At 53.1% G+C, this 17,479-nt stretch overlaps 1 protein-coding gene across 1 annotated transcript in view; it reads right to left on the bottom strand.

Annotated features, from left to right (window-relative positions):
* FAM83F (family with sequence similarity 83 member F) overlaps positions 1-14,408 on the bottom strand; it is a 34,550-nt gene extending 20,142 nt beyond the window's left edge. Inside the window, exon 1 of the mRNA XM_047868448.1 lies at positions 13,836-14,408. Coding sequence (XP_047724404.1) covers positions 13,836-14,339 — 504 coding nt within the window. The 5' untranslated portion in view covers positions 14,340-14,408. The remainder of the gene's footprint in view (positions 1-13,835) is intronic.
* Positions 14,409-17,479: the final 3,071 nt, after the last annotated feature.

The following is a 17,479-nucleotide window of genomic DNA, read 5'->3' as shown; positions in this document are numbered from 1 at the left end:
GACAACCAAAAATGTCTGTAGACGCTGATAAGTGTCTCCGGGGGGCAAAGTTGCATCTCCCTCACCCCCCACTCTCTTTTGAGAACCTTTACACGTATCAGGCAGTTTTGAGTTCTTTTGTTCCTCCTCCTTTCATACCCCTTTGAAACTCCTATGCAGCTTTCGAGGCTCAGGCAAGAATTTCTCGAACTTCTCCCTACCCAGCAATGCTTGCCACTCCCTGCTTCCTGCCCACACTGGATTCCAGGCAAGTCAGAGGTCCGACACTTTGTTGTAACATCTGCTGACCGGCTCTGTCCCTTACTGGGCTGTGGCTCCTGGATGGCAGGGACCATCTGATTTCCCTCAGAATCTCTACCCTCGGGGGCTGTCTCAACACCAGGTCAGTTCTCTGTGTTTGTGAAGTGAATATCTGAATGTACTTGTGGGGTGCAGATGTAGCTTTATAGTTATCTCTTTTATTTCGTTAATGACAAGGCACTGGGGTGGAGGAAAAAAATAATACTGAGCAATATTCTTGGTTAGATCATCTTGCTGGAAGGCAGAGTTAAAGATCTTCCTCAAGGGCTGCGATGCCTGGGTGGCTCAGATAAGCATCTGACTCTTGGTTTCAGCTCAGATCATGATCTCATGGTTCGTGAGTTCAAGCCCCGCATCGGGCTCTGCACTTTCAGGGCAGATCTTGCTTGGGATTCTCTGTCTCCCTCTCCCTCTGCCCCTCCTCTGTACTCTCTCTCAAAATAAATATAAAAAATAAACATTAAAAAAAGAAAGATCTTCCTCAGGAGTGCAGAGAAGGGGAAAGAAGTTGGAACCTTTTAGGACTGCCACCTCAGCCACAGCTCAAAGGTCTGATCTCTTTGCCTCTGTTCTACCCACCCAAGATCGTAAAGGAGCAGCCAGTCCGTAAGTGAGGACAGTTCTTAACCAAGGGGTAGGGGTAGAAGTCTGCACCAAGTACATCAGGCCAGGAAGCAGGGCTGCAACCAGCACGTAGAGCAGCCACCTTCGTGAAAATTACAAAAGAGAGCCTGTCCTCCGCGTAATGAGATGCAGGGCCCTAAGTGGAGCCTGGGCTGCGTGTCAGTCCCGCAAAGCCTCTCGGTTGTACCTGTGTGCCGGGCACAGGCTGCACCTCTGTACTTAGCCCCCGCACTGAAGGACATTTCAGACGCAAAGAATCTCAGAGGTAGAAGGAAACTTCTACAGCTAGAGCCCGGCTCCAAGGTGAATTTACTCTGTTGGGCAGAGATGGGACTAAAGCCTGGGCCTGACCCCAGTCCTGAGCTTCCCTACAGCACTAAGCTGTTCCCGGCCCTCTCACCAAGTGATGGGGACAGGGCAGCTCTGGGCACGGATCTACTCTGGCTGGGACCCCAGGCCACCTGCAGTCACACAAAACCAGGATGCTTCAGTAGAGCGGGACAATGCCACTCTCTCCCTCACTGCTTCCCGCCCCCCCCCCCCCCCCGGGCTCTGCTGACGTGGAGCTGTAGGCACTGGGCAGGGAGGGGCACAGGCCAGGCCTGTTCGTTGCAGGGGTGCCAGCTGCCGGTCATGTTCTTCTGGGGAGGGAGGAAGGAAGGAAGCCCACCAAGGCACAGAGGTCGTTCAGGTTCCCACTGATTACATGAGAGCCTGGGGCCTGACGTTTACCTTCCAGGGCTGCTGGGAGGTTCAGATGAGGTCATGCTCACAAAATCCCACCAAAAAGCTGCGTGGTTACGAGGGGTCATTAAACTCACTATAGGGTGAAGGAGGCTAACTCCCACACCTAAAGCCCTAAGGTTCCTTGGGGTAGGGAGGGCAGCAGCTGGCCCTCTGTCTGGCAGCCCAGGGGAGTCAGTTTGTCTGGGAACAGTGAGCAGTCCTTCCCTTTCCCGTGGAGGGTAGTTCTGGGTCGGGCAGCCAGCAGTCTCCTCTGATCTCCGCAGAGGGACCAAGGTCTACAGGACAGTGGTTGTCAGACTTCAGCGTATAAAGGGTCATTTGGGGTGGGTTAGGGACGGGGATGTGCCTGTTGAATGTGCAGCTTCAAGGGCCCCATCCGCAGAGATTCGGATCCAGCGGGTCCTTAAATAATACATTTTAGCAACACCCTTCCCCTGCAGGGGATCTGAACGCAGGTGGTGGATGGCCTGACTGCTGTTTGCAAGAGAATCTGCTCTCTGGAAGCAGAAAGTCTTACTGGTTGTACGGCCTTGAGCGAGTCATTTCATCTAAGCACCAGTTTCCTCATTTTGAAACGGGGAGGTGATGCCTTCACCGGGTTGTTCTGGGTTTTTAGTGAGATAATGTGGGCGGCTCAAGGAGCTGGGCGCTTGGCCTGTTGTGAGCAGTAGGTAAATACTGGTGCCGTTTTCTCTCCTCAGAGACTGAACCCTGAACAAAGGGGCCACCACTTCAGAGGAGGGGTGACAGAGGAGAGAGCCAGTGAGGGGGGGGCCGAGCTCCCAGGGAGCCGGCCGCCAGGAGCCGCCCGCAGGCTCAGACATCAAGGTGGAGATGTTTTTCCTTTGCTCAATACCATGCCCAGCAGGCCCAGCCTGGGGTGGTGATTAAAGCCTAGACAACACTACACTTGCAGAAAGGTCAGAACTTGAGCTAATTGAGGGGAAGGGCAGCTCAATTAAGTGAAGAGCCTGTACAGTGCACCGTTCCTCGAGCAGTGCTGGGTGTCTGTACTTGCACACGGACCAGCGGGAACACCGTAAGCAACAACCGCCTGAGTAGGGAGGACCTGGAAGTGGTCCCCGGGAATCTCACGGTCATAGGGGCTAACGCAGCCCTGCAAGCGTGCCGTGGCAGGACAGAAACTCCCTCGGGGATGGCGGGGGGGGGGGGGGGGGGCTCTCAGCACTCTGGGTACACCAGACTTATTGTTGTCATCAAGGCTTCAACAGGCTCCGTTGGAATTATCACCAATTCAGCACACGTAGGGTGTGAACGACTGAATAAGAAAGCTTTGTGTTGAGCTCCCTGGGGTAAAAGGAGAGCGGAGCCAACAGGGGAGGCCTGCACAGGGGAACACTGCCTGGCCTCGCCCTGCCCCACCCTGGGCTCCAGATTCATTCTGCTAAATCCCTGGTCCAAGAGTGTATTGCAGGGGGACAAGCAGACTTTGGAGCCAGGGATCCCACGCTGGCGGCGAGACCTCTGAATTCTACCCCACGGTTCCTGTGAGGAAGCACAGGAATGCAGAGATTCCCCCGGATGGCCAGGCCCTGCCCTTTCTCGCTGAGCACACGGTAGGTGCTCAGGGTCAGCTTGATGGGATACAGCTCACTCAGTCCCTCTCAGTCCCTCTCCCTCCTGGCAGGTGGACCCAACAACACAACCCGAAACATGTCATTCCTCTGCTCAAACGCTGGCCCCAGGCTGCCTACAGAATTAAGCCTTTAGCCCAGCTGAAGACCCTTCACGTGCTTCCAACCCATTCCCTCCCCTGACAATAAACTCCCACCACACCAGATGCTCTACGTTCTCCAACCACACCAGCAACCCCCTCACACCCCCACCCCCTGCACAACTCGTGCCCTAACTCATGCTGCCACCACCCTATCCCTGCGGTGACTGGACCGCCCTTTCGCTGTTGAGGGCCCTAATTCACTCTTCCCAGAGGCCCTCCCAGGATCATTTCCTGTCCTCAGTCCCGAGGATGGGCGGTGTTTGCCCTCCCCGAGATGCTTGTCTGCTCAGGCCTGTGTCTGTCCTGAGCACCTGAGGGGTGGGGGCAGAGACCTGTCATTCCTTCCAATCCAGGACCTGACACTGAATGTTCCAACAACACCTCCGGAGTAGGGGGCTCCCCTCGGGATGCTGAGGAAGCAGTCTGGACCAGAGCCCTGGCCTACCAAGAGGGCAGAGCCAAGACCAGAAGGAGCCCTGTTCTCCGCCTGGAGGCCAAGTTGCCCCCATTCCGCCAGCAGGGCATGTGCGCTTTGTCAGCTGAAGCTTCCCAGCTGTCTGTAGCCATGTTACATTGTTTCGAGCTCACTAATTAGTCGTCATTAAACACCAGGCTCCCTGGATGCACTGGCAGCCGCAGGAGCCCAATTCCACCCGGCCAGGCTGCCTCCTCTCCCAGACCGCCCGGCCTCTGTGCCAGGCTCTGCTCCCGACCCCGCAGGTCATGTCTCCCTGCTTGTGCCACTGGGACTCATTCCCTGTTGATGTGACCCTATGAGACCGTCTCCCTCTCAACACCCATACCCCAAACTAAGTTGATGAAGGGGACAATACAAAGGAGACCCAGGCCGGCTCTCCAGAGACAGAGAAAAGACTGTACCCACGTGAGCAAGGTCAACTAATTCAGCCGTGAAGAACCATATGTGACCCGCTAGGGAGTAAGCATAGCAATTCTTCTTAAGATCCTAGGCCAGCTTTTCCGTGCCCCACGGCGGGCTTCTGGGATGACTTCCCTGCATTAAGTTGGTGTTAATTAGTGAAAATTATCTAATACAAGCTCGTTTTAACATTAGCTTAAAGCTAAACATAATTAGGAAGATAAATCAGCTGCTAAAAAAAAAAAAATTCCGGTGAAGATACACAGATGATTTTTAGGATCAGCTGCTGGCCTGGGTTGCTGGTCTGGAGCTCTGAGTGCTAGACAATATGTGGGTGGAGCCAGGCAGGACTGGAAAGTACCTGTTGAGGTATTTCTTGATCATCCAAGAAGGCAAGGCAACTGGAACTGGCAGTTTACCCGGGAGGTTCTGAGCAGCAGAAAGGATAACTTTGTGGCCACTGCCAGGTGATGCTACCTGGGAGGGCTTCCCCAGAGAGGCACATGGAGAGTGCAGGGAGGGGTGCGTTGGGGAGTGCTGTCTGGAGGGCGTTGGGGTGCAGGGAATGAAGTGAATCCATGCATTCCCTGGCCTCTGGCCTTGCACGACCCCGCCCTTGGCCTGCCCGCCCTCCCAGACTGGCTGCTTCCGCTGTCAGTTCCTGGGAGGCCTCTGCTCCCCTGCAGCTCCGTGGGAATCAGACTTGGTTCCATCCAGCTCCGCTAGCTACCAGCGGTGTGACCTTATCCTCTCTGAGCCTCAGTTTCCTCATCTGTAAAATGGAAAGTTGCGGGCTTGTTGTGAAAATTAAATGAAATAATATATTCTTAAAGAGCTGGCACTGCATGTCTGACATTTAAGTGCCCAAATGACAGCTATCGACTCCTCCCCCAAATGCCCTACAGCTTGTCTTTTTAGCTCCATTAGACTTAAGGTCAGGGTCCACGTTTTATTCCACTGTATATTTCTTGAACCTGGCATGTAGTAGGTTCCCAGTAAAACATATTGAATGAATGAACAAATGTGTGGAAAAGGGAGTTAAGAACACTCATAGTCTGTCCTCAGAGACCCACCAAAAGGTAAAGCACCCTGATCCCTGCCACCTCCCCAAGCATCTGCTGACTCACTGCTAGAAAAGAGAACAAAAAGAATATTTATCTGGAGCCTCCCACATGCCCAGGCAGTACTTTGAGGGGCCCAACAGAGTGATGACCACCATACAGGCAGTGCCAGGAAGAGCCTCCAGATAATTGGAAACTTGGGCCAGAGAGACTAATAATTAGAAAAGCCATAGGCTTTATTCCAGGGCTAAGATTCTGGGATCATTAGCAAGTCCACAGACTCCACGGATTTCAGAGAAGGAAAAGCCGGCTAAAGCTGACTGGTCATAGCACCTGGGAGGCGAGGTGCGGTGGGGGAGGGATCTAGCAGGGATCGCTAGAGTGACTCAGAGAGGTGGGGGTTGCTCAGGACACCACCAGGAGCACAGGCAGGCAATCAGCCAGGACCCACCCCGCTCGATTGCTCTCTGCCCTGCTCCCCACCTGCCCCCCCAGATTGGAATCCTGCCCAAGAACAGGCTCTGCCTTGTACATTCTGAGAAAAGGGAGGTGGACCTGGCCACCAGCCAAGGTGAGGCAGCACGCTAGGGGTGAGAGTGTGGAAGGACTAGGGGTGCTGGCTGGGAACCCCATCGAGGTCTCAGCTTGTCAGTGAGGTCACAAGTCCCAGGGGGCCATTAAGAGGACAATATAGGACAATGGAGTATTACTCAGCAATCAAAAAGAATGAAATCTTGCCATTTGCAACCACATGGATGAAACTAGAGGGTATTATGCTAAGCAAAATTAGAGAGGCAAAAATCATAGGCCTTCATTCATATGAGGAATTTAAGATACAAAACAGATGAACATAAGGGAAGGGAAGCAAAAATAACATAAAAACAAGGAGGGGGGCAAAACATAAGAGACTCTTAAATACAGAGAACAAACTGAGGGTTGCTGGAGGGGTTATGGGTAGGGGGGATGGGCTAAATGGGTAAGGGGCATTAAGGAGGGCACTTTTTGGGATGAGCTCGGCATGATACACAGGGGATGAATCACTGGAATCTACTCCTGAAATCATTATTGCTCTATATGCTAACTAACTTGGATATAGATTTAAAAACAAACAAACAAATATAAAATTAAATTAAATTAAAGAAATGGAAGAATATAAAAAACAAACAAAAAAGAGGACAATCTAGGTCCCTGGAAGCTACCTACCCTCAGCTTCCAGGTGACGCCTGCCCCAACATCTCCAAGTGGAGAGAACCTTCTCACCCACTCGGCGTAGGTCAGAGCACCTAGCAGCTGTGTACTTGTCCGTCTCCAAACTAGTCTGTGAGCTTCCCAGAGCCTGGCTGGCAACAAATACACTTTGCTTCTGAAAGTTTTAGAGGGAAGAGGTGGCCCCAGAGGGCAGTACCCAAGGGTAATGGCATTTGTAGCAGAAGGACACAAGTCTTGAACTCCAACCTGGGTGGAATCCCAGTCAGCCTCTTATGAATTCCATGATCTTGTACTTTCCCTGCGCCTCGGGGAAGATAGCGCTTCCCTTGTGAGGTGTTGAGGAGTGGATTAATTAAAGGAAATAGCGTAGCACCTATCTTTCAACAATGTTAGCCCCTCTTAATAGAAATCCCTTTTATCTGCATACATTACTCCTCTTTTTCAAAGCGCTGTCTCATAGTCTTGCTTTAGAGTCTCAGAGCAATCTTGTGAAAGTTAGAAGGCAAGAATTATCCCCACTCAGAGATGCAGAGACAGAAGCCCAGCAAGGTCAAATGATGTGCCCAAGGTCACCTAGTGGGCAAGGACATAGACAACCTGGGCAAGAATGAGGACACTCTGGCTCCTGGATCCCAACTGGGTACTCCTACCCTTGGCTGTGGCCTGGTCTCCTGAGACTGAGCCTGATAAACCTGGATCTGTTCCCCACAAGACCAAGAGAAGGTCATGAAGAAGGCCCCCCTTTACTGAGGCCCCATCTTCGACCTTTGAGCTCCCTGGGAAACACCCGTCCTCAGAGGTTCAGGGACCCAAAGTGTCAGATTTCAGAGGAACCAAGCCTAGGACTCCTTCTCCAAAGAGAGAAACATGGTCTGTCCCCCTGTGCCCTACTGCCCACCTAGGAAAGCTTTAGTTCTGAGGAATATTTCCAGACTGCCCTCAGGCTCCTTGGGCTGGGTCTCACAGCCAGCCAGCCCTTCTGGATGATAGTGCAAGGGGAACACCCTCGGGGATCCCCCGTATAGGAACCAGGGCACCTCTGCACCATCCTGTCCTGTCTCTGCCCACGGCAGATCCTAGAGAAGATCTTTGGCTGAGGACTCAGATGCCCCAGCCCCACAAACAGCTGCTACCAAATCAAAGCCAACAGGTAAATGCAGGGGGCTGGGGGACAGTGGGAAGCCGGTCCTCTCTCACTCTAAGGAGGAAAACGGGAAGTACACCTGCACAGGATGCCCAACCCCAACAATGAGAGGTGACTCCTAACTCCCCTAACTCATCTGCTGGCTGCGGCACCCCCACTTCCTGGGAGGAAATTCGGCCACACGTCCCTCCCTTGCTCTGTGAGAAGACAGAGAAGGCAGCAGTTACTTTCCAGAACAATTGACCTTTGTGGAATACTTAACTGGTATCCTTAGCTTTCACACAAATTTCTTCCTTGTTTTTCAATTTTTTTTTTCAACGTTTATTATTTATTTTTGGGACAGAGAGAGACAGAGCATGAACGGGGGAGGGGCAGAGAGAGAGGGAGACACAGAATCGGAAACAGGCTCCAGGCTCTGAGCCATGAGCCATCAGCCCAGAGCCTGACGCGGGGCTCGAACTCACGGACCGTGAGATCGTGACCTGGCTGAAGTCGGACGCTTAACCGACTGCGCCACCCAGGCGCCCCACTTCCTTGGTTTTCAAAACCATCCAGAAATCTAGGCATTATCCTCCCATTTTGCAGGTCAGGAGCCCCAGAGCAAGAAGTGCTTTACCCAACGGACACAGCCAGTAATTGGCCAGATCTGGAGAGAAACCAAGACCTTTCAACTTAGGAGCCTGTCCTTGACCCTGATATGAAGCTGGGTCTCCACTGCTCAGAAATTCTGGCTCCCGGGATCAGTGACTGAGCATAAAGGAGAGACATTCAGAATCCGTTCAGAATCCAATGGCCAAAGAGCTCAGGGCTTGGCGGGGATGCCGGGACAGGCTGGGGCAAGATCCCGGAAGGGCTGTGAAGCACTCAGCCAGCCCCTGGAGCGGCAGCTGCACCATTATCCACCAGCCTCGGTGGGACAAGGAGCTTCCCGGGGCTCTGAAAGAAAGCCCGTGCGGAATGGTTATGTGTAAGGAAGAAGGGTCAGGTGGGGCAGACTTCTTTTTGTTTTTGCATCTGCTTCACGTCTATATCCCAATGCCAAGCATGGGGCCTGGTACGAGACAGTGCTCAGTACTATCTACTGGATGAACTTGAATGAGGGAGGCACCGGCTGAGGCCAATAGGGGAACAGTGGCCAACAGTGGGCTCTACCCAGCGGCACAGGCTGCCACCTGCAAAGGCGAGGCTCCTGGCACCGAGAGCCAGAGACTCCAAGACTTTGCCACACCCCCAGGTCATGTGTTCCCAGCTGTTCACCCCCATCAGCTGCCCAGACCTCTAACCAAGCTGCTGACCTGGCAAACCACACATCTCCTGCTCTGGTGCCTTCTCCCAAATCCCTCTGCCCCTCCCCCCAGTTTAGAGCATTCTTTTCTCTGCTGCCGGACAGTTTATGACAATGGGGATTAAAGGAATCCCCTGGGTAACGTGCAGTTCAGCAGGGGACTTCTCTAGACACTTGCTTTGCTGGAGGGATGGAGAGAAATGGGTGGCCAGCCACTCATACACATCACTGGCCCTCTGTGACGGCTGAGGCCCAGCGAGGCAGACCAAGAGGAGGAAGGTGGACTCTTGGCTCTTCCAAAGCTCTGGGCCCCCAGGGATAAAATGGGCTCTCCCAAAGTGAGCCGTGTGCCAGACACACAGGCGGGACAAACGAGGAGCCATGTCTGAGAACAAAAAGGTCACTTTTGGATTGAAAATTTGATAAAGTGCCAAGAAAGGGGTGGCGCCTGAGCCGGGCCCTGAGGGAAAGGGGACAGAGCTGTCAGCAGGCAGGGGAGGGTAAGGTCAGGCCTGTGGCTCACAGCCCTCTGCCCCCCACCAACCAGGCAGGTCTGGTCCTCTTACTGTGACAGGAATGAAGAGTTGCTGGTTAATCAAAGCTGCCTAGGCCACCAGCCTCCCTCTCTTGGGCTGTGTTTGTCATCTTCCCTGACCAGGTACCTGGGGAGGCTGTATAATCTCCTTGTCCTTGGTCTAAAGATAAGTCCTCTCACCCTTCTGGACCTCAGAGGCCTCATCTGAGAAATGAAGATAATATTCTGCCTCACATGATGATTGAGGTTCAAAGGTTGTGGTAGGCAGTGAAATGCATTTGGATGCGGGGCCCAGGAGTGCAGGGCCAAGGGTCAGTCCAGGAGATTGGGGGGGGGGGGGGCCGGTAAGTTTTCTATTCCTGAAGCATAGGCAATCTCTCTAAACCCACCCAGAAGCCTCAAAAATGGACACCACCGGGCACGGGGGAGCCTGGGTGCAAAGATGGGTGAGTGCAGGTGCAACCTCAGCCTTCCTGTTGCGTTCAGACACGCTTGTAGCCAGGCCCCGGCATCAAAGGCCCTTCCCTAACCTGGGCCTGGGTTTCTGCCCCTGCTGCCACGCCCGCTGTCAGGCACGCATCCAACTGTATACGCTAATGATGGTTTAGTGGACCATTAGGCTACTTAAGAGCAGGGGTGCGTTTTATGTGTCTGTTTTCTACTAAAGTGCTTAGCACACAGTAACCTGGAGATATCTGTCCCATGATCGGATGAACACTCTCCTCCCAAATCACTAGGCCATCCAAACTGCACCTGCTTGGTCCTTTCACTTTGCCCTTGTAGATAAGAAGCAAAAGTTTCCCGGTCCACACGTGGTCTTGCTCGAAGTCGACCGCGCCCCCCCGCCCCTCCCCTCAGCTCTCTGCAGTTACGATGAGATGATCGCAGCAGTCCACACAGTAGCCATCTCCCCTGGGCATCTCTGCCACCGTGGGACAGGCTAGGGACTCATTTCTCAGTCCCTGAAGGCAGCTTTTCAGCCTGTAGTTTAAGCAAAGTCCATCGTTCAGTGACACTAAAACAAGCAGATCACTCAAGGGGGAAAGAACAGCAGGGAACAAAACCCCACCCCAAAGGTAAACAGGGCCAAATGTTTGAATGCCAGCTATCTAGCACAGCCCCAAGGGCCTTCTTCCATCCACAGAGGCCTAGAGAGCAGGTAATTTGACTGCTGCTTCCAAGGCCGTCCTCCCAGTTTCCCGGGCCACACCTCCACCCACTGGGCTGTGTCCTCACTGCCTCTGCCTCACCACCCCCCCCCGCCCCACCTCCCATCAGATTTTCAAAGTGTCCCCTAGTTAGGCTCCTTTCTCCATATCTCTGAGGCCCAGGTTCGAAACCCTCACTGGTCTTCGGCTGCGGGCATGTCCCAGCCACTCCCGTTTGTCATTCAGGAGTAAAAATGACAGCATCTCACGAGGTTATTCTGAAGATTAAATGAGATAAAATAGGAAAGCGTCTGGGACACAGTTGGACGTGCATCCCCTCCATAGTCACCCTCATCTAACCATCTCTGGCTGCCCCTTCTGGCCTCACAGCAGGCTGACTCTCCCTGGAGACAAAGGAAACTCCCTGCCTCAGGGTGAAAAGGAAGGGGGAAGAATCTAGTGTAAACCAGCTGGGGTGAGGGTGAAGCAGACAGGGGTCAGAGGGTGTAGCCTGTAGAGCAGAAGCCAGGGATCTGGGTCTTTCCATAACCAACAACATGGCCTTTGGGCAAGCTCCTTTCCTCCTCTGTGCCCCAGTTTCCTCACCTGTGAAACAGGCCAACCTCTCTGGCCTGCCTATTTCACGTGGTCTTTGAGAAGAAGGTGCCGCACAGACGAATATGTGGGGCCCAGAAGGCCTGGGAGTTGGGTGGGCACAGGCAGGGTCAGAAGCTGCCTCTTCCAGGGGGTTGGTCACCTGCTTTGGACTCAGATCCTCGACCCAGGCCCTACACGGTACCTAGCTCCCACCAGGGTAGCCCTTTCCTCCTGCCAGAGCTGCTTTCTCTTTTGAAGGAAAAATCTCTCATTCCTGCTCCTAAATTCCTTATCGGAGAAATTGCCCATTCCAGTGTCCTTCTCTTTCCCCTTTTCAACTCTGCAATTCGCCTCCTTCAGGAAGCCCTCCTAGATTAGGCACATCAGGCTCAAAAACGCTTTTTTCTTCCAGCACATCCCTCGGCATTTAAGTTAACTCTTGGAGGGCAAAGACCACAGCTTAAATCCTTCTATGGCTAGTGCTTGGCACACAGGGCACTCAGGAAATAGCGACTAGTTAAATATGTACATATTGGATGTGTTCACAATTGTTAAAGTTTCTGTTGTTAAATATTTAAAGAGCTAAGAACACTGCATTACACAGGAGACTCCTGACATCCCAATGGGACCAGCAGCCCCAGTGGGCAGGTGTCCTGTCTCTGCCTTTGGTAACAGGGCACACACCCCCAGGTTGTGACGGGGCTAGCTCCATTCAAGCTGCTTGGTTCAATCCTGCTGCAATGTCATCAGACAGCAGGCCAGGGTAGCACAGTGGTTAAGAGTAAGGACTTTGGCTTTCAAATCCTGGTGCAGCCACTTACTAGCTGTGTGACCTTTGGCAAATACTGCTCTGAACCAAAAACTAAAATTAAAAAAATAAAAAATAAGGAAAATACCCATCTCGCCTAGTTGTTGTGAAAAGCAAACGAGAAAATGAAAGCAAATTAGTAGCAGAGTGGCTGGCCCATATAAAGCGCTAACAAATCAAGGCTTTTAGTATCCCATCATGACACCTGACCCCTTAGGCCAGCTGCAGCCTGCTGCCTAGCACTGCCATTCTGGTCCTTTCTCCTCTTCTCAAACTGGCTTTTCTCTTTTGCAGAATGCAATATACAAAGAAAGCTCAGGCAGATAGGGAGGAATTTCTTAGGGAGGATGGGAAAGTTAACCCTTCCTTCCTTCTTCCAGGAAGCATCCCTCTTCCTGGAAGAGAAGCGCCAGGACTGGTCTTTCTAGATTAGTCTTCCCTGCCAGGCCACTTCAGCCTCCAGAGGTAACAGGACTCCAACCACATCCATTGAGTTGAATTAGAATGGTGAACCCAAGTCACTCCTGTTGTATATTCTGAATTGGGCACTAAAGTCTGCTGTGTTTTGTTTTTTTTTTTTAATGTATATTTATTTACTTTTTGAGAGGGGAGAGGGGCAGAGAGAGGAAAAGAGAATCCCAAGCAGGCCTCCGCACAGTCATTGCAGAGCCTGATGTGGGGCTCTCACGAACCGTAAGATCATGACCTGAGCTGAAACTAAGAGCCGGATGCTTAACCAACTGAGTCGCCCAAGCACCCCTAAGCTGCTGGTGTTTCTTAACAAATCTCTGTGTGTGGGGGGGTCAGATATAGCAAATAAAAATACAGAATGCCACATTAAATTCGAATTTCAGGTAAACAAATAACATTTTAATATCAATATGCCCCATGCGATATTTGAGGCATATTAATACTAAAAATGATTTGTTGTTTATCTGAAATTCAAATTTAATGGGCTGTCCTATATTTTATCTAAAAACCCTACCCAGGTGCCCCTACCCAAGGGCACAGAGTAAAGATTAAACTTTTCTCCCTGCCCCACAACCTACTGGCCCATCAGTATTCCAACCGGCCATTCTGAACATCCCCCTCCTTTCAACCCCCAAGCAGAGCAGCCACGATAAGTGAGAGCTTCCCCCCACCCTCAGCGGTTGAGTCCAAAGTGTCCAGCACAGAGCCAGGCACAGAGCAGGTGCTCAAAATACATTTCTTCATTCATTCCTGGCTGCTTGACTTCTAGTACTGGTCCCCAGGGGGTGTGAATGCCAGGCCCCCGTTGACTCTGGGGGGCCTCCTCAGAGCAGCATGGCTGGGGTAGGGGTGTACAAGTCTCACTACCCAGTTCCTCCGGATGACTGAAGACCAAATGAAAAAATGGCCTAAGATATGTTTTGTAAATCCCAGGGCCTCACGTGGGTTATTATCAAGACTTTGGAGTGGCCCACTTTCCCACAAAACCCTACAGCCCCCACCCTTCTCTACAGAGAGGAACCTGACAGGGAAGTAAAAGCACAGGGCAGAGGAAAGCCAGCCCTCTGGACACTGCAATAATGATGACAAACCACTGTCCAGCACCTTCTAATTCACCAAGGTTCACATCCATCTTCTGTAGAGGCCTCACCAGTCCCCCTGACTTAAGGGAAGGTTCTGGGCCCATTTTCCTGGGAGTGGTCAGGAAGTCCTGCCCCAGGCCCTGCCTCTGATACTGGGCCTGGTCCAAGGGGCTGCACTTGGTGGGGGTGGGGGCGGGGGCGCGGCCTACCTTCTGTGCCTGTTGGATCATCTGCCTGACCACCTCTTTGAGGTGGGGCGCCTTCTCCTCCTTGGGGGGGTGGGTAAAGAGGGTGACGCGGCTCACGCCACGGTAGACGCGGGTGTCGGTCCAGCCCAGGTCCAGCGGGGGCACCTCGGTGTCGGAGAGGTCGGGCCAGTAGGCGAGGGACTCTCCGGGCTCCGCAGAGGCCTGGGCCGGGGCCGGGGCCGGGGCCTTGGCCTTGGCCTTGCTCTTGCCCCGAGCGGCGGCGGCGGCGGCGGCGGCATCCTCGTAGGGGCTCCAGGCGGCGCGGAGGGCCTGGCGCTCCTGGCTGGAGAGGAAGTCCCGAAGCCGCTCCTTCTTGACCCGCTCGCGGTAGGCCTGCTCGCCGCCGCCCAGCAGCGCCTCCAGCGCGGCCCGCCGCCGCTCGCAGTAGTAGAAGGCGGCCTGCGCCTCGGTCACCCTCTCGTTCACGTGCGCCTCGTCCAGGCAGCTCAGCTGGGACTCGGCCATGGCGCCTCGGCCGCCCGTCCCGGCCCGGGCCGCGGCCGCGGTCCCACCGCCGCACCTGGAGCCGAGGGGCGGGGCTGCCTCACCTGGCCGCGAGGTCGGCCAATCCGCGCGGGCCGGGGCGCGGGCGCGGCCGTCGGGTGGGGAGGGGCGGCCGCGCCCTCCGCCTGCGGGCCAGCTAGCCCGGCAGGTGGCCTGGGGGGTTCCCAGGGGAAGCGGCGGGGCCTAGGCCTGCTGGGCCCGACCCGGGTCCGGGGCTCCAGGGTGGGCAGGGACCCGCAGGGGCGGGCGGCGGGGGGGGGGTGGGGGGGGGTGGGGGGGGTGTGTGTGCTAGTTAGACGCACGTGAGGCCTCTGGCCCGCTTCTGCCTCCTGGCCCCGACCCTTCGGTGGCGATCTAACCCTTCCCGCCGCCTCGCCCGGCCGGACACGTAGCAGGCGGCGCGCGTTCATTTTCCCCGCGGTTATGGCCGCGAGCACGTGCTTTGGCCCGGGTGCCTCTGGGGCGGTGGATCTGACCACTCCCCTCGTTGAGGGTCTGGGGGCCCTGCAACCAGACGGGATTGTGACGGCTGAGGGGGGCAGTCGGTGTGCAAAAGCAAAATGCTAATAAAACCCCCAGCTCCCGACCCACATGCATGTCCCAGTTCTGAGATCAGAGGGCTCCAGAAGCTCTCAATACAGCACCTTCACCACGATAAAAAATTCTTAAAAAAAAAAAATCCAAATACTGCAAGGATGTAAGCAGCAGCGATCTAATGTCCCCCATTTTAATGTGAAGTGATGTGTGTGTGCGTGTGGTGTGTGTGTGTGTGTGTGTGTGTGTGTGTGTGTGTGTGTGTGTGTTTGGGCAAGATAGGCTGCCAGAGGCCTGATTACTGTATTAGTGATTTCAAAGTACATGCTTGAGCTCAAGGAAAAAAGCCGTGCGCGCACGCGCATGCACACACACACACAGACACACACACACACACACATCACCAGCAGCGGGCTGCTCTGCTGTTTCCCATTGGATTAAATACAATCTTCTTAGTCATTAACATATTATTTTGTTCATGCACTGCTGTACAATTTGATTCTCCACATTCAAAATATTTTCAGATCATAGCAACCAAAGGTTCACATTTCTCCCATTTTATAGCACAGCATCTCAGAACTGGAAGAAGCACTAGAAACTAGCCTAACCCCCTCATTTTTACAGCTGAGGAAATTGAGGCCTCGAAGCACGTGGTTTACCAGGCCTCCCAGAAAAGGAGAGGCAGTGCATGGGGACTATTGGGTTCTCTGTGTCTCAGAGATCTTTGCCCTACATCTCAGCCACCTCCGCCCTTTCTGCTTACGAAATGACAGAAGGTTCCTGAGGACCTGATTTTAAACCCCTGGGTATTTGAAGAGGTTGCTTACTATCTCTGGGCCTTCCTTTGATGGTGTGAGAAAATGAGGGTTAGATTTTCAAATAGCTGCCACTGTTGTGACAGTTGGTCATTCTGCCACGTGGTGTCAGCCCGAAGATTGGTGGTGTTGGGTCGTGAGCTGCCTATCACCTTAGCACCCTTAGGAATTGCCCAGGCCTCACTCCTGGCAGCATTCTACTCTTAATTAATCTTTAAACATATTTCACCTTTAGAATGGAGGGCATTTAGTTTGCTTCCTAGTGATTTTGAGGCACTAAGAGATGCCAGACTGTGCTCCAGGGGCATAGGGGAGCTGGGGGGGGGGGGGGGGGGGTGGGCGTAGGTGGGAGGAACAGGGATGCCCAGGAGGATAGCACAGGTGTGACGAAAGTACTTTGATCAACTCAAGCCTTTGATCAACTCAAGCCGCAGTGCTTTGGGCACAGACATTTACTCAACGCCCGCCATGTGCCTGGCATGCAGTATGCACTTAGCACATAGTTCTTTAAAACAGAATGAATTAGGGCCAAGAGAAAGGTATGTGCATCGCGAGCTGCAGGGACTATGGGGGAAGGAATCATTAATCTGCCCAATGGGATGTGCATAAGAGAGGCTTCACTCAGCAGGAGGGGTTTTTGAATAGAGTCTAAAGGATGAGATTTCAAGGGGACAGAGGGAGTGAAGACACTCCAGGCAGAGGGAGATGGACAGAACATCATGCTGACATCAGGCATATGTGGCTTCAGGTCAAGATACTTAACCCTCAGAGCCTTAGTGTCCTCTGCAAAATGGGATAACAATGCTGACCTCCTGATACCTCCCAGATAGTTGTTGGGATTAAATGAGATCTAGTACTGATTTAATTAGATTTGTGTCTGACTGGTAGAAAAGGGTTTCTTTTATTTATTTATTTTTGAGAGAGACAGAGACAGTGCGAGTGGGGGGAGGGGCAGAGAGAGAGGGAGACACAGAATCCGAAACAGGCTCCAGGCTCCGAGCTGTCAGCACCGAACCCGACGCGGGGCTCAAACCCACAAACTGCGAGATCATGACCTGAGCCAAAGTCAGACACTTAACTGACTGAGCCACCCAGGCGCCCCTAGAAAGGGGTTTACAACAGTGCTTCCAACTCCTGGGCATAGAAATCACCTGGGGTATCTTGTTGTGAAAATGCAGATTCTGATTCAGTGGGTCTGAGGTGAGGCCTGAGATTCTTCGTTTCTAGCAAGTTCCAGGTTACGCTGGTAGCGCTGGTTCACAGACCACACTTTGCATAGCAAAGGTTTCAGAGTCCAGGGAATAAGAGCATGAACTTTCAGGTCAGGGCGGAATTGGAATGGAATCTCACTTCCTTGGGATAAGCTGTGTGTCCCTGGGAAAGTCACTTCCCTTTTCTGAGCCTTGGTCACATCTTCAGTGAAATATGTGCAATCAAATGTCCTCCCTTACAGGCCTTCATGAAAAGGGAAATAAATGAATGGGTACCTATTGCTTAGTGGAGTGTCTAGCCTAGCAGACAAGCCAGGAAAGCGTAGTTAGCGCTAAAGTGTGGGAAGATGGGGCTGGAAAGAGAGGGACATTGGAGCCCAACTGTGGGGACCTTGATTTTTTTATCTTATTCTGTAGCTAGAGGGGAGGCACTTATTCTGTAGCTAGAGGGAAGGTTATTAAGAGACGGATATGGTCATTAAAAAACAGCAGCAATACTATGTGCCAGGCACTGTGCTAAATGTTTGATGGATCCTCCAAA

Source organism: Prionailurus viverrinus, chromosome B4 (assembly GCF_022837055.1).
Source record: "Prionailurus viverrinus isolate Anna chromosome B4, UM_Priviv_1.0, whole genome shotgun sequence".
NCBI lineage: Eukaryota > Metazoa > Chordata > Mammalia > Carnivora > Felidae > Prionailurus > Prionailurus viverrinus.
Note: the sequence above shows the minus strand (reverse complement) of the source record. Positions and strands in the feature narration are given on the sequence as shown.